This window comes from Podarcis liolepis (assembly GCF_965112155.1).
Source record: "Podarcis liolepis genome assembly, chromosome: 7".
NCBI classification, from domain to species: domain Eukaryota; kingdom Metazoa; phylum Chordata; class Lepidosauria; order Squamata; family Lacertidae; genus Podarcis; species Podarcis liolepis.
The window spans coordinates 33,600,354-33,623,429 of NC_139561.1; the positions used below are offsets into that span (position 1 = coordinate 33,600,354).

At 39.0% G+C, this 23,076-nt stretch overlaps 1 protein-coding gene across 3 annotated transcripts in view; it reads right to left on the minus strand.

The window, feature by feature from the left end:
• The window catches only part of URI1 (URI1 prefoldin like chaperone), a 42,822-nt gene that overhangs the window by 14,468 nt on the left and 5,278 nt on the right, over positions 1 to 23,076 (minus strand). For 2 of the 3 annotated variants that reach the window (XM_083513720.1, XM_083513722.1), the window contains exons 2-4: positions 11,100 to 11,134; positions 8,300 to 8,378; positions 5,766 to 5,901 (exon numbers count right to left, since the gene is read on the minus strand). In XM_083513720.1, the coding sequence (XP_083369846.1) occupies positions 5,766 to 5,901; positions 8,300 to 8,378; positions 11,100 to 11,134 (250 nt within the window). The remainder of the gene's footprint in view (positions 1 to 5,765; positions 5,902 to 8,299; positions 8,379 to 11,099; positions 11,135 to 23,076) is intronic. The other variant, XM_083513721.1, reaches the window with a different exon arrangement.

The following is a 23,076-nucleotide window of genomic DNA, read 5'->3' on the forward strand; positions in this document are numbered from 1 at the left end:
AGCCACCTGAAACAAAATATCTTTGTCCTACGTTACAATGTAACAAAACTACAATCGTAGTTGCCTGATCCTGCACCTACGTGCATGTTTGTTTGCTCTGAACAACACTAATGCAAATACAAATCTATGTGGGACTGAAGTTACTGCACAATAGGAAGAATTAAATGGTAGAATTCAGGACTGTACCACTTTTGACTGCAGTGGGGTGAGTATGTCATATTTCTGAATATTTCCACGTGTACTACAGCATGTGGGAGAGCATAAAACAAAAGATGACTCCCACTTTCCACACTCCTGTCTGAAGTGGTACAGTCTATAATTTTAGGACTGTTGCCTCTTTCTATGTGCAGAATGGCATTTGAGTCAACTTGTAACTGGACAATCATGCATAAAATATGCCATCAGTAGATCCAGGGGCTTATTTAAAAGGGCAGAGGCATTCATGGAGTGGCCTTCAATTCAGATGGGGTCAGAGCACAGGGAATGGGGTTAATTCTTTTCCCCATATGGCTTTCTCAATCACGGCTCAATTTGAGCTGCTATTTGCCTCATGTAGGTGGGTGGGGCGGGGGGAACGACGACACAGGTACTGTATGGCAGAGTACTTATATGCCATCCTCACCTCCCAAGAGACAAATAGCAGCTCCACTAGTGGAGTGAGATTCAAAAAACAGATAATTGCTCCCACACTGCTATGGCCTCCATTTGAGCTGGGAGTCCCAGAAGCTGCCATTTGAGGAGGAGGAGGAGGAGATCAGGAATGCCAAAATTCTAACAGTGATGCTTAAGAGAATCTGTAACTGCTTGTATTTACAGGACCTTTCTGTAGTTTTACATTACTCTATTATCTATGAAAAAGAAAGTATCTATGAAATCAAAGTTGGGGAACCTGTGGCCCTTCAGATGTTGATGGACTACAACTCCCAGAAACCACACCCAGCATAGCCAATGGCCAGAGATGGTGAGAATTTAGTTCAGCAACTGGTAGGCCACAGGTTCCACATCCTAGCAGTAAATAAAGCAAGTCCAAGAGCCAGTGAGCGAGTCTTCAAAGTGCTTTCCTCTTCTGATACTGATGTTCAAACTACGTAAAATCTTTTTTTAAAGACTGCATTGAAGATTGCTGTCTGATTTTGTAACCTTTGATAATCTTGGGAAACAGTGGCCTGGCTTTCAGGTGGATTCTGTTGGCTCTGCAATATTTTGGAAATACAGCAAAGAAAACAAGCAGCTCAGCCTCACAGATGAGAAACAATGCTTAAAAATCAATTAGTTTAATTAATTAATTTCACATAGCAGAAAAACTGCAGCATTGGCAGGACACCGATGCCTTTTTGTTTAAGGTTACTAATGAATTATGAAAGCAATGACGAAAGAAATGTGTCACAGTCTCTAGGCTTCTATTGCACTCATGTATACATCAAGCAGCCGAGTTCACTTCACAGTGCTGAAATATCCACAACCCTGATGGATTTTAATATGGCAACCCAGTCAATCCAACTGTGTTCCTGCTTCACATGGCCTGCCTGATTCACAGGGCCCTAAAACCCAGCCCAACATGTTCAGTCCCACTGCATGACATCTGTATTACAAACATTTGGCTTCACACATTCATATCTAATTAAGAAGGAAATGTTGTTTGATAACGGTTGTAAGAAAGTAGCTAGTCACTGGTTCTCTTAAACTCATTTGCATGCTGAACCTGATTCTACTAATATACAGACCATGTGAAAGGGTCCAGAGCACTGTCTAGTTTGGAATCAGATTCAGTTCAGTGGCCTGATGAGGTGAGCACAGTGCTTGGAAGAGTAATGAAAAACTGTAAAAAAAGAAGAAGACAAAAATCTAAAATTGTTATACCACTCAACTTTGATCAATAGCCAAAATATAGTCGGCCTATAATTTTTAATCTGTGGAATTAAAACTCAAGTCTTTTGATCAGTCCATCACGATTAAGGTTTTTCATGGGAATGAGACATTGCCTGTCCCTTGAAAACTTGAAAAACAGGGTGTAAAATTCCTTAAATAAATAAATAGCACCCATATCAAATCTCAATCAGTTAATAACTGCAATAGACAAATCTGATACAGAAATTGTTTAAGAAAACTGGACTGGTTTTGCTTGCTTGGTTCTTTCCTTCTGAATATAGAAGACCTATCTGCAAAGTGAATTAAAGAGACATTACAGTGCGTTGGTTGAAAAACTTGAAATGTATGAATTCCCTCCATCAGAAATATTTAGTGTGAATATCTTATAGCTTCTCTCTATTTCATAATTTTCCTATGCAACTGGTATTTTGAGAATAAACTGTCCCCAGTCATGCCATTATACTGCACAAAAGAGAACTCACCACACACATCGTCAAGGCACAATGTATAGCGTAAAAACATGCTAATGCAGCTTTTGGCTGGAGATGCAATTGTGGTCTTCAGTGAGAGTTGGAAAAAATGTAATGAGAGCATTGTTTACCCTAATATGTTGGAGGTGGAGGGCAACACGTCGTGGAGGTACTAAGTCATCAGCAAGAGCTGTTAATTTGACATGTGGGTGTTAAGGCACAGTAAAGAAGTTTCCTTTAATGCAACTTGTTATTTTCTTGCTTTTAAGGGATTGTGTAGGAGGATTTGGCACCTAAGTAACTTTATCTGGGTTTTAACAAAGCTTTTGTTGGGGGTCTTCAGTATACATTTGAAGAATATTAAAAGCAGTATTTACCTAATAGATTATAATTAGATACTGAGAACAAATACGATTTGCAAGTATGATTTGTAGCTTTGAAAGATTATTTGCTAGCAACCTTCTGTTCTGATCAGGCATTATATCAGAGCTCCACTCTGTGTCAAGAATCAAAGGAACAAATACTCCTTTTTGGATATTATTGAGAGTTTACATGTTTCTGAATGCACTAAGGATGATTTATATGTCCCTTTAGAAGCAGTTTCTCTCTCATATCCATATACATACATACACACGTGGGGGGCATATACAGTGGTACCTCGGGTTACATATGCTTCAGGTTACATACACTTCAGGTTACACACTCTGCTAACCCAGAAATAGTGCTTCAAGTTAAAAACTTTGCTTCAGGATGAGAACAGAAATCGCGCTCCGGCGGCGCAGCAGCAGCAGGAGGCCCCATTAGCTAAAGTGGTGCTTCAGGTTAATAACAGTTTCAGGTTAAGAACAGACCTCCGGAACGAATTAAGTACTTAACCCGAGGTACCACTGTATGCATGCAGTAATGCGTACACTTTTAAAAAGCTTTCTGATAATATGTTTCTTTTCATTTGCAGTCGACTAATTCCTTCAATCGTCATGATCATGATCCAGGCATTTGGAGTTTTCTTTTTAGTGAAATGTAAGCAATTTTTACCCAAAGGTGAGCCAACTTTCACACATTACAATAAATGACAAGTTCCATTACCTGAGAGATGGGCAAGTGGAGGTGGGCAGCTAAGAACATACAATGAGCTCTGCTGTCCACGTAGCCTAGAATCCTGATTTACACAATGGCCAAACAGATGCTTCCAGAAAGCCTTCCGGCAGGTCAAACAGGTCCTGCCCTGCTCATTCACTTACAATTGTATAAGCTTACAATTCAGGACATTCAAACAAGACAGAGTTCAGGTGCATCTATAACTAATACAGTATCAAATCAGCAGACCTATAAATGCCTCACCCTCACCCTCCAGGAAACACACAGCCCTGATGTATATTGCTTTTACAACTCTCACCCCAGCATCACCTACCATCAGCATAAGTCACTCAGGTGGCTCTTACACTACCAGCAAATTCCCCGCCCCCAAGTCTGCCCCCTCACAGTCAAGGGAACCTGAGTTATCAGACAGCAGAGGGGCCGCTGTCACCAAATCTATTACTAGGCTTCCCTCCCCAGTGTTGTCTAAACACTCCACTTCCATCCCGGGGGCCTACCTACCACTCCCTAGCAACAAAGCAACACCACATGTGGCAATATCAAAGCATTTATTGGAGAGCATCTGGGACAGAGGATCTCCTAAAAGGAAGAGCCAACATGCGTTGGATTGTTGGCTAGTCGCTCCAGCAAGATGTGTACCTTGGATAAGGGCTTGATAGACAGCAGTACAGGAAGTACAGTGTTTCTGATAGCACCAACCCCATGCTGGGGACTCTTTAACTAATTGTGCAACTCTGTGTCACAGGGTTTGTAAGGGTGCAAAAGCTGTCTAGAGCAAGTGGGCTAATGATCTCATGGAGCTGGGAGCATTTTGGTCACTGCTGCTGGTATTAGGTGGGATGACTCCCTCGTGGTCAGCACAGAATGGGGCATGGAGAGAGGTCTGTGGAGAGGGAAGTGGGAAAGAGAGAGTACTGAGAAACAGCAGCTGAAGCACATAGTCACTGAACCTGGATGGACAGTAATTTTTTGTCTACGAAGTAGGAAGTCAGTTAGAAAAGTGAATAGGATGACCTGAGGCTCTGCCAGTGTTGATGTCTGTTTCCTTCCTCCCCATGGGTTGTAGTGGACACTGGGTTCAGCTCCATGCACCAGGGCTGTGAGCCTGCACAGCCAAGGTGTTAACGACTGTTTGACCAACAGTGACAATGGGTGGACTGGATCACCTGGCCTATACCAACAGAGAGCTTACCTGCCTGTGTCACCAAGTGACTCCCCTGGTGTGGGGGCACTAACTTCCCACTGTTGCTGGGGGAGGGGGGAATGTTAGAGGGAAAAGTTCAGAAGATGATACTTTCAAACATATCAAAGGGGACAAGACATGCTCCCTTTCTTACCTGTGTGGTGTGCTTCTTCCTGACACCCACACAGATTTTGCAACGGCATGTTGGGGTTCTAAGATGAAAAGTGTTTGCAGTGTGCTTAAGTTTCCCTCTGTGTTCTGAGGCCAGCTGTTTGCTGTGAAGTATGTTTTCTGCATAGTTTCCTATCATCAGAAATGACTCTTGGAGCTCCAAATGCGTACAACATGGAGTCAGAGACACATAGCTCCATGCTGTGTGCCTTATCATTTGTGCAGTCACTTCCCTTTGTGGGGTTTATATACTGGTGGTGATGTGCTGTCGCTGGGTGCTGCATTACACCATATCCTATGCAATGTTGAGGCCAGGAAACGGGATGGCTTTTTTTCCCATTCATCCTGCCAGACTATTTGCACCAGGGCTGGTATAAACTGTTATAATTGCCACAGAGGCTTCTAAGCAGTTTACAAATATAAAAGCGATTACAAAAATAGAAACATTCAATTTAAAAACACAATAAAGGAATTCTATCAAAACATTAAAATAAACACCCACAGTTAAAATGTACAATAAAACAAGCCAATTAGAACAGCACAACAATTAGGACCAGTTGAAACAGCAATAAAAGAAAGAGGCTCAGATCAGTGGATGCTTATCTAAACAGGTATGTCTTCAAGAGCTGGCCGAATGCCTATACTGAGGTACCTTTTTAGCACAGAGAGAATTTCACAACATTGGTGCAACCAGTGAAATTTACAGCTGAGAAGTATTACAACACTATATGTTAATGCAATCAGTATTGCCATTTCATGATTTCATTTGAAGCATTGCATCATAAGTTCATTCTGATGTGCACACCCTGAAGTTCGATTATGCAGTAATTTGCAAAGCTAAAGTTCTTTTATTTTAATTTGTTACATGTTAACACAATAAAGCACTCCTTTTTAAACTTTTCATTTAGACCTTTTTTGAACCACACCTCAACATGAGATTTTAATGATTTTCTCGATCTTAGTAAGATACTTACGTTTTTTTCTGTGCTCCACTAGACTGCTGGCCTGCTTTGCTGAACATTTTGCAAACCAGTTGTCTCCAAGAAGAACTGTGATCTCATTAGTGTGAACCAGTCTTCCTGGCATGAAAGCAAGGGGACCAAAAGGTACCTGTCAGAAGAACAAAGCAATGGTAAAGAAGATGAAAGGAAGTCTACCTTGTGCAATACTAAGAAACATCCAGTCCTATCTCATCAATGGCTAGTACGAGAGCTTGCTGGCAGTCTTAAAGCTTCAGGATACCAATTGGCAGTCATGGTATAATGTAAGATTTTAATTAATCAATGACAGTGTTAATTAATCCCTAGCTTTCATGACTGTCTAATTATTTTTCTATCCATGTTTTATGATTAGCTACCCTCACATCATTTGGCACCAAGATCCACAGCTCAACTGTACCACAAATGTAGAGTCTGCTCAAACTTAGAAAGTCAGGTCTAGGGAGCCAATCATGTTCAGACATAAGAGCATAGTTAAGAGCCTGATGGATCAGGCCAACTGCCCATTTAGTTATGACCAACCAGATGCCCATGGGAAGCCCGAAAGCAGGAACTGAGTGCAAAAGCACTCTCCATAATTGTGATTCCCAAAAACTGGCATTCAGAAGGATGTTATCTCCAACAGTAGAAGTAGAACATAGCCAGGCATGTTTGAAGTTACAGGAGCATCTACTTAGCCAACAACCTTTTACACGCGAGAAAGCTGGCACCTAGAAGAGACACTGGTTTCTCAGAAACTGGACATAAAATTAACTTTTAAATGGATTCATATGAGCAAACCGTTTAATGCAAATCTACCAACATCCAATGTACTGCTCTTTTGGAAGGTGGATGACAAGAGCAAGTCAGGAGTCAGGGGGTGGTTGGACTTGGTAACAGCAAGGATTGGTCTGGGTCCTAACAATCACTCTTAAATCTTACAGGACAATAATGAAACTGACCAAGCAATCGGTGTGTGGTGGGGGGGACTCTTAGGGCCATAATAACTTCCGTTTATTTTATATTATCAAGCAAGCAGGTCTCAGTTTCAGCTAATTTTGTAGTAAACGAGAACAAAAGTCTTTCCATGGAAACTTCTTTAATGCAACACAATTACAAGAGCTCATTATTGTTATTATTGTTGTTATTATTATTTAAATATAGCTTGCTTTTATGTTCTCAGATGAGTTGCACCATAAAACCAGGAAGTAAATTAAGGACACGTGATGTGTGCACATTGCTGAGTCATGAAATTGACATTATCTCCTAATGTTCCATCCATTAGCATTTTAGTTATGAATCCTCAAGGTAGAGAATGTTATGTGTCATTACTAACATCTTGAGCTCTGTGATTACACTGAAATACTGAATTTGAAATCTTTGACAATTAGTCCAAATTCAAAAGCATACAGATCCCAACTAGAGTAAAAGTCCAACTGAGATATCCTAGGAACGGAAGGAACACGAAAATATCCCTTTTGGTTTCCATGAAACAAAAAACTAGCTTTTTATACAAATCAATACCCACAACTTAAAACTCAGGAAATACGATTGCTTGCTTGCTTCTCCACCTCACAGGAAATTAGTGTGTATTGCAGGTTTAATTATAGGTTTCAATAAAATAAACAGGCTCTATCAAACGTGTTTGATTTTGTCTTAGTACGTCTGTCAAAAATTTGGAGATTATAATTTATTATAGATTTCAAGAAACAAGACAGGAATAGGAAAACATACATTTAAACACTGTCTATAATCAATCATTGCTAACTACAATACCTTCATTACTGTATTTATTTATTTATTAAACAGATCCTGCACCTTCCACAAAAGGAGCCCAGGGCAGCAAACATGTGAATACTAAAACAATTCCATTAAAACTTCTTTAAAATACTTTAAAACCTTCTAAAAAACAGTTTAAAAACTCCTAAAAGCAATCACATACTCCCAAATTAATAATTTCAGGGTGAACAGGGACAGAACTTTCAACCATCAAATGTATATGTAGACAGGAATGTTTTCAAATTTCTTCTAAAAGTTAATAGGGAGGGAGACTGGAGATTGACACACCTCACTAGGGAGGGCATTCCCTGTCACAGTTCTTCACCAACTGAACAATGCCTTGCCTAATTGGTCCCCCACCTTTGCAAGGGTTGGAATGGTCAGTCAGAGCCAATCCAAAGCAAGTGCAAATAGCTCTAGCACAGATATGATGTTCCAAATCTAACAACCTTTAGATGGTCACAAGCACTTCATGGGCTAATTGAATCCTTCTTGGAGCTAAGTGTTTAAATTATGTCTGCACCAGTGTTAACATTATACATCATTAGCTTAAACCATTGTCTGCAAACCCTAACCATGGTTGCATTGTACCAGGGTTGCCAATGGAAAGGGAAAGTGTGTGAAAAGGAGAAGGAAAAAAGCAGTGTACAAACCACAGGACAACTCCTGGTTAGCAGTTTGTGCAATGCTATCTGCAGTGGGCCATAATAAAAAGGGCTGCCTATAATTCCACTGAACTAAATAGTACCTACCATGATATCATAAGAGAGTCTGTCAGGCAATGTGCCAAGTCGTTCCTGAAGAGCTTCATAGTCACTCTCCACCTTCTTCCTGTTGGCAGAATTCAAACCATGTTACTTTCAAGAACAAGGTACATAAGTTTGCAAATTACTTTTCACTTGGGGTTTGAATATAAAAGCAGAGAGAGAAATTGCCATGGTTCAGAGAATGCAAAAATGGACCCTGTTGTGAATACTTTCAAGGCATTACTAAATTCCCTATTGTAAAATGGGTGTGTGAAAATAATGTGAACAATACCACAAATGTACATTGTCCATGCAGGGAAAACGATTCTTAGAAGACAGCTATCTTAAATATGATAGTGTAAGAGCAAGTTCTATTGGGCTGCAATCCTATACCCATTTACCTGGGTGTAAACCCTACTGAATTCAATAGGACTTACTTCTGAGTAGAAGTATATATATATCTTGAGACAGAAAGACTTGTCGTTTGTGATTTGGGACTCACTTCTTAAGGATGGCATATCTGGCTGTTTTGGAGGTTTGATGTTTAAATCAATAGAATTACAAATGAATTTTAAAGGGGTTTGTGCAGGGAAGAGATAAAAGGTCTTCATTCTGTGCAACTGTTCTCTTTGCCTGGCATGATCACAACACAGTCTGCAAGGCAGTAAGAGACAACAACTGCAGTGAAAAGATGATGCTTAGCCCATTCAGCTAAAACCATTTACCTTGAGCCACAGCTTTGTGGATGGGTGCTGGGCACAGTGCCTATCAGGTCAATAGATTCCTTACTCTATACTCGTGCTTCCCTACTTATAAATATTTTAAACAAATAAAATAAAGTGACCACCTAGGTTACTAGTCTGAGGGAAGAAACAGGCAGATCATGATAAGGCCTTAACTAACACAACACAGAATCAGACATTCCCAGGAAATCAGATCTGTGACACTCCATCTGTAAAACTACGGGTACATTATTACAAAACTTAGAACTGAATACCTGAAAGGGATGGGAGTGGTAAGTTGCACAAAAGCCACAGTAACAGTGCTATGCCTGCATGTGTGAGCAAGGCCCCTTACCATATAGAGGAATATGTAGGGACCTTTAAAACTGTTGTTTTGAAAGTGCTTTTCAAAATATTTTATAGTGATATTTTATCCTGAGAATGTTTCTGGCTGTGTATGTCAAAATATTTGCAAAACTTATCTACCGTCCACTTTCTTGTGCATTTTGGTTGCCTGTTTGCATCCACTGTTGCCATGATCCACTACTGTTTTGAGTGAGAGATAGAGACCAGGAACTAAATCTCCTTCGCCCAAGCAAACATGGTGAGGCCCCTGCCTTGCCACTTTACACTGGCAATTCCACTCCCTGATAGCACTGCATGGCAAGACTTTCATCCTATATAACTCATTTCATGCAGCTATGCATAACCAGTTGGTGCAGCATAGGGATGCACATTCAGATGAGCACCCAATTTTAGAAAGGAGCAGAGGAAACTGATTTATGGAAGACCACTCTATTGGTCCATCTAGCTCAGCTCTGTCAATTCTGAATGGATGTGACTCTTTCAGATTCTCAAGCAGAGATCTTTTTATTTTATAGTGGGCACCACTATAATATCCATTTTATTGGAAAATAATGTGGTTTCTGAATTTTAAACATTAGCAAAGCATAATAGTTTTAGACCATTTTCTACAAACCAATAGTCACAATTTAATATGATGAGGTGTAAAGATGGCCTTGATTCCCCTTTCCCCCCATTCTTCTTAACCATGGCTTGCAACTTATGTGCATTTAAACTATTTTTAAAAACCCAAACATTTTATTACACACACGAACTATAAATTATTTGCTCAGAGGTCTTTCAGGCATGAAGAAAAAGCCTCTTAAAATAAATTTAAAATATTATATGCTTGATGGTGTATAACCAAAGTTTAATCTCTCCACTAAAAGGGGCAGTTGCTGTGATTTTGCAATAACCCTGCAGACAATAATCAAGAAGGCTCCTGTTGTTCTCTCCGTAAAATCCTGGTAAACGCAGCATGGATGTAGCATAATTTGGTATCTGTTAAGATCAAGTGTTATCTCTCTATAACTCATACAAAATCGTTCACCATTAAATATACCTTTTCCTGTCAGATACTCATATGAAACTTTCATTTACCCAAGATGGTTCCTATTAACTAAAAAAGCATCACATTAAATGAGCAACAAAGACAGGCCAGGGATAATATTTTAAGGGATAATAATCTCTCTGAAGTCTCACATTTACCTAAGGCTTTAAACTAATATATTTTCATTGCAATTGGATAAAATGGGGAAAGGCCATTATCTATCTTGAAGCCAATGGACCCCTTTATAAATTGCAGACCTGATTTTTCAAAGTTCTTCTTATCCACACGTTTTGGATACTTCCCAAGACCATTTCAGTGCCCAACCACACTGCATTTTACTGTCACTTTAGCTTTCTTGGAACAGAAACAAAAATATATAGTTGTGCTTTGTAGATTTATAGACTTAAGCCTTTCTATATGATTACTCTGGGTGGGGAAAGGGGGAATTAGTGTGTGTCTTTTTAAAGAGACATGCAGATTTAAAGTATGATTATATAGTGCATTAGAGCATCACAGAAATGCAGAGGGAGCATTTCAATAAGCCAGGACAAGATCAAAATTATGTACCAAAATATAGCATTATTTGAATTTGGTCAATTTTCCAAAGACTATACGCATTGCACTTTTCTAAAGACACACGTAGAGTATTTTATTGGTATTTTAGGCATGCAAGCAAGCATTTTTCACTTACCAGTGCTGAATTTTTTCTTGGCAGCTAGTGACCACCTGTCATTAAAACAGATAACTGCTCATGAAAAAACAAGGCTAAGCACACAGCTGCAAACTCAATGTTTCAGAAACTAGAGCAGACGCTTTACAGATCTGGTGGCGTCTCACTATACATTTTTATTTGTCAGCGCAAAGGCGCGCGAACGTTCGTTCTTAAGCAGACCACTTTATCACAATGCTCTAATCCAAACTGATAACCATAGAATAAATTACACCTTCCCCAACTCATATTTTGATACAATGCATGCTCCATAACGACGAGATGACACATGATACAAGATAAAACCAGTATTTTGTACAATCTACACATCTGTTTTCAATGTTACATGCTTTCCAGAATAAAGCAAATATAATTTATAAGAGGAGTGCATGTTTGCTGTTTGTTTAAAACAGAATCACCCATAAAAACATTTTTCTTCATTAATACAACTCTAAACTGTAATCTGACCTTCAGTTTCACCCTGGTGCAATAAACATCTGATTAATCATATAAAAAAACAATGTGAACTTTGATTACAATTTGAGAAACATAATATATACACATACACAAAAGTGAATATTATAACATCCATCAATTTACAGACTTCTGGGAAGAGGAATATTATTTAATCTAAAATACATTAGAAGACCAGGTTCTTGTCACTATTTAAACAATAAAAAAACCCCCACAAAACACATGAAAGTTTTAGATCCCACTATTTACACTACCAACATTTTAAAGCATTCAAATATGATAAACACATTCTGGGCTTTGAACACTAATAATAAATAATAATAGTAATGACAATACCAGAGTTCAAAACTCCCTCATAGTGACAAAGGAATCTATTCATATATACAAGGTATGGGAGGAGAGGGTTTTACCATTCCCTTTATTGTATCTTGGAGGTATAATGTATATATAAGAGCTGTTTCAGTTGTTCTCAAGATAGTGGGACACATTTGTGGAAGGAGAGAAGAGCGTTTCTGGTATTCATCAAGCTAAATGCACACACAAAACCATACTTAAATTGTTAACAGTGTAAAGCTGCATTGCCTCTGAATAGTTTACAAAACAATGTGAACACAGGAGACGGAGTTACGATCCTTGTTGGTCAGTGAGTCATTATCTAATACAGGGGTTGCCAATGTAATAACCTCCAGATGTTTTGGACAACAACCCCCATCAGGTCCAGCCAGCAAGGCCAATGGTCAGGGATGATGGGAGTTGTAGTCCATAACATCTGGAGGACACCACATTGACTGCCCCAATCTAATAAATGCCTGTCTCACATAATGGTGACAGCAGCACTTTCTCAAGTACAAAATATTATATCATATGCTCCTGGGAAATGAGCTATCTACACAACATAAATACAACTTTGAAGGAAGTTGGTAAGACTATATGCAACATATGAGAAACAATAGGTAATCAGTTGTGCTGAAAGGTCTTTGGCCCCTTAAAATGTGTGCATGCATCTAAAGACGCAATCAGGAATCAGACCACAACATGTAAGCAAGGGGCTTTACTCTTCCCTGCCCCCCCCCCTTGCATGGCAGCCCCCATAAAAATAATTTTCCCCATCTCCCAAACTGCTACAGTCAAACCTCGGTTCTCGAACGGCTCTGTTTTCAAACATTTCAGTTCCTGAACGCCAAAAACGCAGAAGTAAATGCTCTGGTTTTCGAACGTTTTTTGGAACCTGAACATCCAACGCAGCTTCCATTTTGAGTTTCTCTATTGAATTGAGGCTTCCGCTTTCAGTTTTCGGAAGTCAAATGGTATTCCAGAACGTTTTACGTTTGAAAACCGATGTCCCACTGTATTTTCACCCAGAGGGAAGTTACAGATTCAAATAGCTCCCTTAACTATTGTCTGTTACGAACTGCAGGTGACACTTCTGAACATGGATAGGGACTCTTCAGCACTCTGAATCTCCTTCTTTCCATCGCAGTTCTTGTACCTCCACTCCCAAAATGCTTCTTCATAAGGTAAGAAATGCTCCAGTAGCCAAAGCAATAAAAAGAAGGTATGTTCAGTAGAGGAAATACAGAGTGTCCCAGCCAGGGAGCAGAAGGGTTTGCATATATGCAAATAGCTCTATGGACCACAGACTGTATATCAGAAGCAAACATATACCAATTTTACTCTGAGGATTGTGAAACCTCTGCATGTAGAAGGAACTTAATAAAGTAACTCATACTTATTTCCAATCTGAATATAGGGTTTCACAAATCATCTTTACAAATATTTGTTTCTCATGTACCTACAAACAAGCTAACATGTGAAAGCAACTACTGGGAACATTTGCCAGAAAAATAATGTTTTATCTTCAATGTTCCATGAAAGCACAGGTGCAGATGGTTTCTTTGTAAAGAGGGACTGATGGGGCTTGGCAAAACTATGAAGATTTGGCTTATATTCAGATACTCCAAGGTAGATTGTAGACTCAGCCTGAGTGAAGTTTGCACAATCCACTTAAAAATGTAAAGCAATATTACTTTCATAAAATCCCATCAATTTGTTGTAAACTTGTCATTTTTGTACATGAAGAGGCAGAAAGAATCATCCTATTCTATGCCATACACTATAAAAATTGCGTATCTGAAAACAAATGTAGCTGGCATAGATGTGTTCTACTGTATTTAATTTCCCCCCTTCTAAAATCAGAGTTCCTTAATAGATTTTTTGGAAAAGAATGAGGCAACTATTCATTACTTCCAGCAGAATAAATCAAAATAAGAATTTAATGTCCTCAGATAAGAGCTGTTGTAGCTCATTGGTTGGTCTAGCATTGTTGCCAAGATAATAAACCACAATCTAGGAGGTTGCTGGTTCAAATCTTGCCTCAGTTGCAAGCCACTGACTCAATTTCAGACACCCTGTAAATGGATTTTAGGTTTATGCATTTCCTCCTCTCTCTCTTTTAGTGATTCACCATAACTTCTTCCATATAGTCAACCACAATATCGAAACTACGCAAACAATGGTTACCACAAACCATAGTTTGTCATAGCCAGTGCACAAATTGTGGTTTCAGATTTGGATGGGGGAGAACTAGGGCGAACAACACTTACGGCAAACTAAGTTCAGAATCAGGAAGTAAGGGACAGAATCAAAGTGCATGAAGAAATCAGAAAGTAGGTAGCATACAAACCTAGGTTTGAGAAATACTGATGCCACTGACTGGCGGTGGCTCTGCAGGGATTCAGGCAGGAGTCTCTCGCAGCCTCACCTGAAGATGCCATTGGGGACTGAGCCCGGGACATTCTGCATGCAGGATGTAAGCTCTGCTAGTGAGCTGTGGCCCTTCCTCCCTACCCCCCCCCCGCTCCTCCTCTTCCTCCCACTACACTGAATCAGCTCAGCCACATGGGAGAACACAGTAATGTTTTCTTGCTAGAGTGGCTTTTTCTTGCTACAGTGGTGATTTCAACTAACTATCAGGAAGAACTTTCTGACAGTAAGAGCTTCTTTGACAATGGAAGAGACTCTCAGAAGAGGTGGTGGACTCTCCTTCCTAGGAGGGTTTTAAACGGAGGTTGGATGGCCATCTGTCATGTATGATTCCTGCACTGCAGGGGGTTCGACTAGATAACCCTTGGGGTTCCTTCAAACTCTACAGTTCTATGATTCTATGAAACTCAAAGTATATTCACAGCATGAATGAACTGGCTGATTTCTCAGCATTATGTGGGTGGTAACACTGGCCTACCTTACAGGACTGTAATAAGGATTATTAGAATAATATGCTACATAAATACTGCCATTACTACTACTGTTATGGGCTGTATAATGAAAAGGTTTGGGATGTTGGCATTGAACAACACTAAAAATGTTTATGAAACCTTTTAAGAAAGTTCCAGCTCAAGTGCCCCACTTCCAGAAAGGGAAACAGGAAGCTTTCCATTCCCAATGCATGACTTTCCAAGCATGAAGTGAGCTAAAGGCACAAAAGCAAAAGCCCTGCAAACCGCGAAGTGCAGCGTGTTCATTAACCTCTACATGATAATCCTTTCGTAGCTGCATATTAACTAGTTACATATTCATAATCATTTACATTATTTAGAAGACCTTCTATGAAAATTTCCAGGCGATATCCATTAGCTACAATGTTAAAGGTTACTCAAGATAGTCTGCTTAATGTTTCCAGGAAGCTTTTTTTAATTAGTAAATATGTAAATTGGAAGCATATGCTTTTTTTTTGCTTTTTTTAGTATTTTTTTCCCTTGGAAGAAAAAATGGGCCATCAGTAGAAAAGCACATGGACATATGCTGTTTTCATCAACCCTTAGCCCCTTAAGACAAAAATCAATAACACCAATCTATTTTAAATTTCATATTCTTCCTTTTGATATTTCCCATAAAGGGATATGGAAGAGCAGTCGGAAGAAAAACATGCCCCAGCCCCATCATAGGAGGTTGTCTTTCTACCAAGACAGAAGAATGGTTCATATAAGTCAGTGACAGATTGGTGGTGGCTCTCCAGACAGGACTCCTTCCCAGTGGGGAAAAAAAGGCTGTTTCAGGCTCGTCATCTATACACAGTACAGTCTAATTACATACACATTTTCTGTGATGCATATCCCACTGAATTCAGTAGGGCCTACTCCTAGATACTCCTAGATAAGTATTCATAGGACTGCAGGTTTGAGCATATTTAGTGCCTTAACACTATCACTACTATCACTCTCAAGTATGTACATAAAGAGCAAATTAAAAAGCAATGGGTAAAGTACATAGCAAAAAGCAGGGAGCAGCTACCATCGAAGAAAATGGCAGCTACATTTCTGCTCAACCCATCAGCTATCATGGTAGCATGGACACAATAATAAATTATATTCTGACTGGCAGGGTTCCTCCCTCCTGTAAAATGGCTCATGAAGCCACACTTGCTGAAATGTATGAAGCGATTTATTTGATTTTTTAAATTCTACCTTTCCCTGAGGATTCAAGCACAGATTGCCTTAAAGGAGGAACATGAATGTCGTATCCTTTGTCGTATCCTTTGCTTGCATGACAGCCTGCTTGAGAATGATGTAATGGTTTTCAAACCATAGTTTTACCTAATGGTACAAGATCAAGTAGCTATTCAGAAATAGTAGTTAATGCTCAAGCATTGTGTTTGCAACAGAACCTAACTTATGTCTCCTCTTGGTATAAATGATATACAGTGGTACGTCTGTTTTCTAGCAGCTTAGTTCCAGAACAACTTGGAACCTGAATGCTGCAAACCCAGAAGTAGGTGTTCCAGTTTTCGAACTTTGCCCCGGAAGTTGAACGTGCTCCTGTGCTACCATTTTTACTGTTGCGCAGCTCATTTGAGTCCCCATCAGTGTAATTTAAGCCTTTTTCCTCCCGCTTCTGCCCTTGCACCACTCATTTGAGTCCCCACCATTGTAATTTAAGCCTTCCGTTTCTGATTGCAGTGTTCTGAGGTGATATTTGGTACTTTTGTTTTTGCTGTTTTTTGCGTTTTTGTTTGTGTGGCTTTTTCATTTTTGTGACTGTGGCTTGTTTTTCATTTTATGACTATCATCAGTGCAGGTAAGAAAAAAAAATAATTTTAATTTTTATCATCTACAATACTGTTATTTATTTTATAATACAGAACATTGACTATTGCTTTCATTTTATGGATCAATGGTCTTGTTAGATAGTAAAATTCGCGTTAAATTGCTGTTTTAGGGGTTGTTTTTAAAAGTCTGGAACATATTAATCCATTTGGCATTACTTTCTATGGGAAAGTGCTCCTTGGTTTTGGAATGCCTTGGTTTTGGAACGGACTTCCGGAATGGATTAAGTTTGAGAACCAAGGTACCATTGTATGTGCTTGCAAACATGAGATTATAGTGCTATATTTGAATACTGACATCTTTAAATAAAATGTACATTATCGTATTTACGCATACCTGATGCGTCATCAAATCTAATGCACACCTAAATTTTCAAAACCTTGAAACCAAAAAAGTATTTGCTGACAAATGTAAATGCATCATCAAATCTAATGTGCACCTGAATTTCTGTGATGTAATTTGGCCCAAAAAGGAGTGCATTACATTCAAGTAAATACGGTATTAACTATAAACACAGCAAACCTAGCATTATCCAGCACTAAACCAGAGGCAGCCACTGTGGTGCCGTCCAGATGTTTTTTGGACTACAACTCCCATAAGCCCTGACCACCAGCCATACTATTAAAACAGAATACCGTACATGTTAATATGCATTTGAATGTGCAAATGAAACAAAGCCAGATAAGCATTTCTGCTCTGGGCCAACAAATAATATAATGAAATATAATTGTTCCTTCAGGTGTTGATTCAGAACAATATTCTTGGCCATACAGCAACTGCACCTAGAGTTTTAAACATATCATTCTCTTTTTATCTATATTAATGCTGTTTAGGGGCCACAAGGGGGCACCATCATGTGAATCACACCAATATATGTAAGCAATTGCCCAAGTTCTGTGTACCAACCACAATTTATCATCCAACTGCCCATGCTTTAATGCAGTTTCAGTTCTTCAAATTCAAACTTTCCACATAACGAAAGCAAGGTGGGTGGGGTGGAATAAACCACACCAATTATACTTTCAGGGGGAAATGATAAATGTATCCTTTTATAACTTGCAGCTTTAGAAATTAGAGTTGGAATTTATCAAGTTGTATCCACTGAATTCAATGGGATATACTCCCAAATAACTGTGGGCAGAATCTCAACTTTATATTTGAAATTAACCCAAGAGAACATAGAATTGGATGCAGTCAAGACAAGACTGAAAGGCTATTCGATTTCTACTTCAACAATGAAATCAACTTTTTATTTTATCATTTCTACACAAGGGGAACTCACACCAGCGTTTGAAACTCCCATTGTTCTAGGTGTATTTTGTGACTGGGAATTTCATTCCCACAAGCAGTTTCTGGGCTCTGGGTGCAGTACTGCACCTAAGATTTCAGTTTAAAACTGCAGAGTGGAAGGAAAGAAGGACCCTTTTCTGCCTCCCCACTTTCAGCTACTCTCTTAAGACCATCTTAAGAATATTAGGGGGGTAGGCAGGGGAAGGACTCGTCCATGTGAAAATGAACATAATATTTTAGCTGAAGTTCATTCATTTTCAGGTTTGTATTCTTGTTTAAAAGAAGTGCACCTAGACATTCTGCTGTTGCTCCCATAATCTAGGTTTAAGGTGTCATTTAGCTCCTAGCTTTCATATCTTAGTTTCTAACACTGACTCACATGCATATGTCTCATTTAAAAAAGAACTGTATTCCCTGTGCTGGACTTTTCTTGAATGAATACAAGTTATTCCTTAATTAGAAGTCATAATCAACCTTCATAGAAACTTTCTTAAACATACATTGGCAATGTTATCTCTTAGGATAGTAGAATGTCCCAAACGAAGCCATGTGTCAGGAGAGAAGCACTTTGATCTGCTTCCCTGGATCAGCTGCTGCTTAAAAAAACCGTGGGACGTTTTTAACATTGGCTAAAACAAAAAGATAGGCAAAACATCAATAGATTTTAGGGGTGCACACTCAGAGGATGACCTCCAAACCATCCTAAATTTATTCACAGCTTATGAAAAGCTTGGCCTATCACCCAACATCCAAAAAACCAAAGTGTGCTGCACCAACAAGCACAAAGCAACCCCTCTGCAGCACCACAAATCCAACTCAATGGTGTAACACTGGAAAGTATCAATCACTTCTCCTACCTGGGCAGTTATCTTAATGTAGTATAAACACCAACAATTGGGAAACACTGGCCTGCGAGTGCTCCAATTGGAGAACAGCTTTTACCAAAGGTGTAATGGACTTTGAAGAAGCTCGAAATCAGGATGAAAGGGGAAAACTTACTAAGAGGAAGGCATGTTTGGCAAACCCTCACCATGATTAACTCCTTTCCGAAAACCTATGACCCCATTGTGGAAGGATGTGTGGATTCAGAATTGGCCTCCATAGTCACTTATGGACTCACTGTTAAGACCGCATTCATGGAAGACAATCTTACTTGGCTATGAGTGATTGCCAAAGAAGAAGAAGGTATGCAGTTAAAATCTGGAATTTGTTTACTGTATTGCAGGTGACACTATCCTAGAAAGAGGGCTATTTCTGTATAAATTCTGAAACGATAAATACTGTACATTCATGGTGAATTTCAACCCTGGTTTTGGTGAGAAGATGTGTATCATATATTCAACCCCCTAACTTATTTCTGAATGTTCAGTTTGCTTTGTTTGCTCAATCTGTATTTTATTTTTGAAATGTTTGTATGCTGCTTGGAGCAACTAGAAAAGCTGTAAATCAATGTTTTGGGTTCAAAATAAAGAGTTCAAAACATGAAACTGAACCAACATTATTACAGCATTTATACACAGGGATATCAGTCTGCAAACAAAATTTCTGAGAAACTAAGATATGCAGGTCAAACTAAGCATATTTGCTCAAAAGTAAGCCCCAGTGCGTGTAATGGAACCTACTGTATTTCCCTAGAAAGAGCTAATAGAATTGCAACTTTAATGGCTTTCTGGAAAGCTTGATCTAACTGTAACTCTGACAACAACTTTTCCTAAGGCCTGCAGCAAAGCACAAGCATTCAGCATAAACTTCCTCATCTATAAAATGGGAACAAGTGGTTTAGAAGTATTCTGTACCATTTGAAAAGTTACCTAATTATGAGTAAATAGCACAACTTGAGGCTGTTTAACCTTGAATTACACTCCACATTAAGCATCTTATTTAAATCATGCTTCCATTTATTAACAGAAAAATGAAGGCAGTGGTAGCACTCAAGAATGTGATTACAATTCCTTAAATTTCATGTGCATGTGAATGTTGGAGTCCAACTACAGGATACCTCTTGTATGGGTGAAGGAAGTAAATGTGGTGTTAACACAAAGTATAAAATACACTGAAATACCAATTATTTTCCATTAGGAGTACTGAGAATTGATATATCTTCAGTATAAACATTTTTAACACCTGACACCAAGCCTTGGTTCTTGCTGAAGTGCTGGATTTGTATCTGGGCTATATCACCTCATACAGCCAGAGGGGGCTAACATGACACCCATCTATCATAGAAAACAAGGCTAATTTAGCACACTTCTTCATGTAATGAATCATTTGTGTACTCAAGAATATTCAGCCTGCAAGCCCCTGCCAGCTGTATAAAGTGGTATTGCCTAGATGTAATTACTTCAGGGAAAACTGGACCTAAAGCAAAGCATGTTAAAGAGCTAAGATTTGACATTCTGGCCACCAAAATAGTACAAAATGATAAACTCCAGCTACTATGTGCAACATGATGATAAGTTGAAATAGTATATACAGCATACCAGAAACACCCACATATAGATAAGTTGTTCTCAGGTGGGTCAAATATTTGACGCTGGTACTGGCTATGTTACAGGCTGCAACCCAGTCATGTGCATGGAACTGTCCATGTTCACATAAGGGCTTTTGACTTTAATGGTTGTTCTAGTCTAGTCCTGTTTAATATATACATTTCAAAGGGACTCAAATGTTTAGAGCCCTTGTCTACCAAGATAGAAAACTATAATATATCACACTTATACTGAGCAGGATGCCTCATTTCAGTTGGTGATAAACTGAGATATACAGCTCAACTCCATGCTAATCATTATTTTGGCTAACATACAATAGTGCTTATCTATGTCTCTCCAGACCTGGTGTGTATGTTCCATCACACTCTCATACACACATATAAAAACCCACCTACCACCCAAACAGATGTTTTGTTGGAAATGTGTTTATTAGAATAATCTTGTGCTGGTTTACCAATACAGAGGCACTGGATTGCTTTCAGTTGTTTCTCTACAGGACATCCTTACCTGCCTGATACCCAATACTGCATTGCATATGATGGCGGATGACCATGGCTTGTGAGGAACAGTCTCATAGGTTGAATTGGGAACTGTGCCAAGCCAAATAGTTTATTAGGCCCACAGACTGGCAGTCTGCAATGCTGCTTTAAATCTGATGCTTTCCTTCTCATATGCTGGGGTAGTTAATGTGATACCCTCCGACTATTGTTGGATTACAACTTGCAACAGTCCTGATGATGCTGCCTGTACATTATACTTCAACGACATCTGGTGGACGCCGCATTGCTACCTCTGCCATATGTCCTGAAGAAGGGGGGACTACTGTGCACTTTTTTGAATAAACTGCAGTTTTCCATCATGTCCGAACTCTGAAAACTGTGAGTTAAGCTAAGATAATTTTTGGACATAACACTAAACTACAGCAGTTTGCATGTGAACCAATACAAGTCTTGGATTTATGCACTCTGTCCTCCAAGTGCAGCTGGAAGGATCAGCTTTTAAACTAACCAGATTTCCTATAGTCAGCTGAAATGAAAGGGTTTAAGAACGATTTATAATCTTGGTTTGTTCACCAACCATAGTTTATACTAACCAAAGTTCCATGAGTTCAAACATAATGGAGACTCTTATTAGTTTAAAAGCAAATGCTTCTGATCTCTTCCTCACAGCCTGCCAGAGAGGGAGCAGGTGAGTCCAGGCGAGCTAACACACAAAATGCTGAACTGCAGTTTGAACATAATGCTAAACTGGGCCCATGTCTAGCTTACAAACTAGTATCTAAAAGTACAATTGGATCCTTATCTGTGAAAACAATTAGGATACACCACAATTTATCTCATCTGGATGTAAATAGAAGGTGCAGTTTATTCAAAATGGAAAGTGAAAACGTTCAGTCTATTACCCTGACATGCACAAGAGGGGGATTATCTGAGTGAGTTCAAGGCTTACCACAGCTTGTTTTTGTAACTGTTATTATTCATTCATTTCCAAATAGCAAACGGATAAAATATATCTACACTATGTACAGAAACAAAACAAATAAAACTGAATCAAAATACATTAAAGAAACAGAAAGAAGTTGGGTCACCCGACAACAAGGGCATAAAAACAGTAAATCATTTTCATAAGGCGACTTGCTGAAATAATGAAGTCTGAAGTTCATGCCTAAAACAAATTACAACTGGTGCCAGATTTGATTGCACTGGGTAGAGTTCCCTAACCCTAGCGCTACCACACTAAATTCATGCGCTCTTGTTGATGGTCTGACATGCCAGGCACCTCCAGATGTTCCTTGGTAGCATATCACAAAGATCAGGGAAGTGCATAGAGACTAAGGCAGTCTTTTATGTACATAGGCTCCAGGTTGTTTAGGGGTTTATATTCTAACAATGTACTGGCAGCTCTCTCAACACAGGTATTATATGTTATCAGTTCCCCAATGCACAACAGCAACCAGACTGCAGCTTCCAAACCAGTCTCAAGGGCAATGGCAAACTGGTTTATTTTATATATGAAGTGAGTCTGCAGCTCTTACTTCAGTAAATAGACTTAAGTACTGGGCTGTGAAAGATTCAAAATCCTGAAGAGAACTAATATATTTTGTGAAATTCTCCTATTTTTTTTTAATCCCTTTAAAATCCCTTTTTAAAACAGCACTGAAAAATGTAAAGCTACACATATTGATGACAAAGAAAAGCTTTCTGACCTATAAAACAGCCTTTTTCTCTAGCTCCTCAATGGAGAATCTTGGGGAAAATGCAGTATGTGTAAGTTACCAGTAGTTTAACAAACATGAAGATTCACAGATCCATGTCCTTGACCTTATATTTTTCATATGCAAACAAGTGAACTTGATGTTCCAAGAACACAAACTATTCTCCCAAGTTTCTCTCTGAAAAAACATAAGAAACTTTTTAAAAGTACAAGTACTCTCAGGTAAATGTCATTACTAGATGTTCTCTGATAATGTATTTCTGTCTCTGAGCTGAACAGTGAAAATTAAATAGAACAGCTGTACCTAACTATGCTCTCTACAAATTATCACCAGATTTTTCCAATAGGTAAGCAGTCCTTTTAATAAACATTTGAAGCTGCTGAACACCA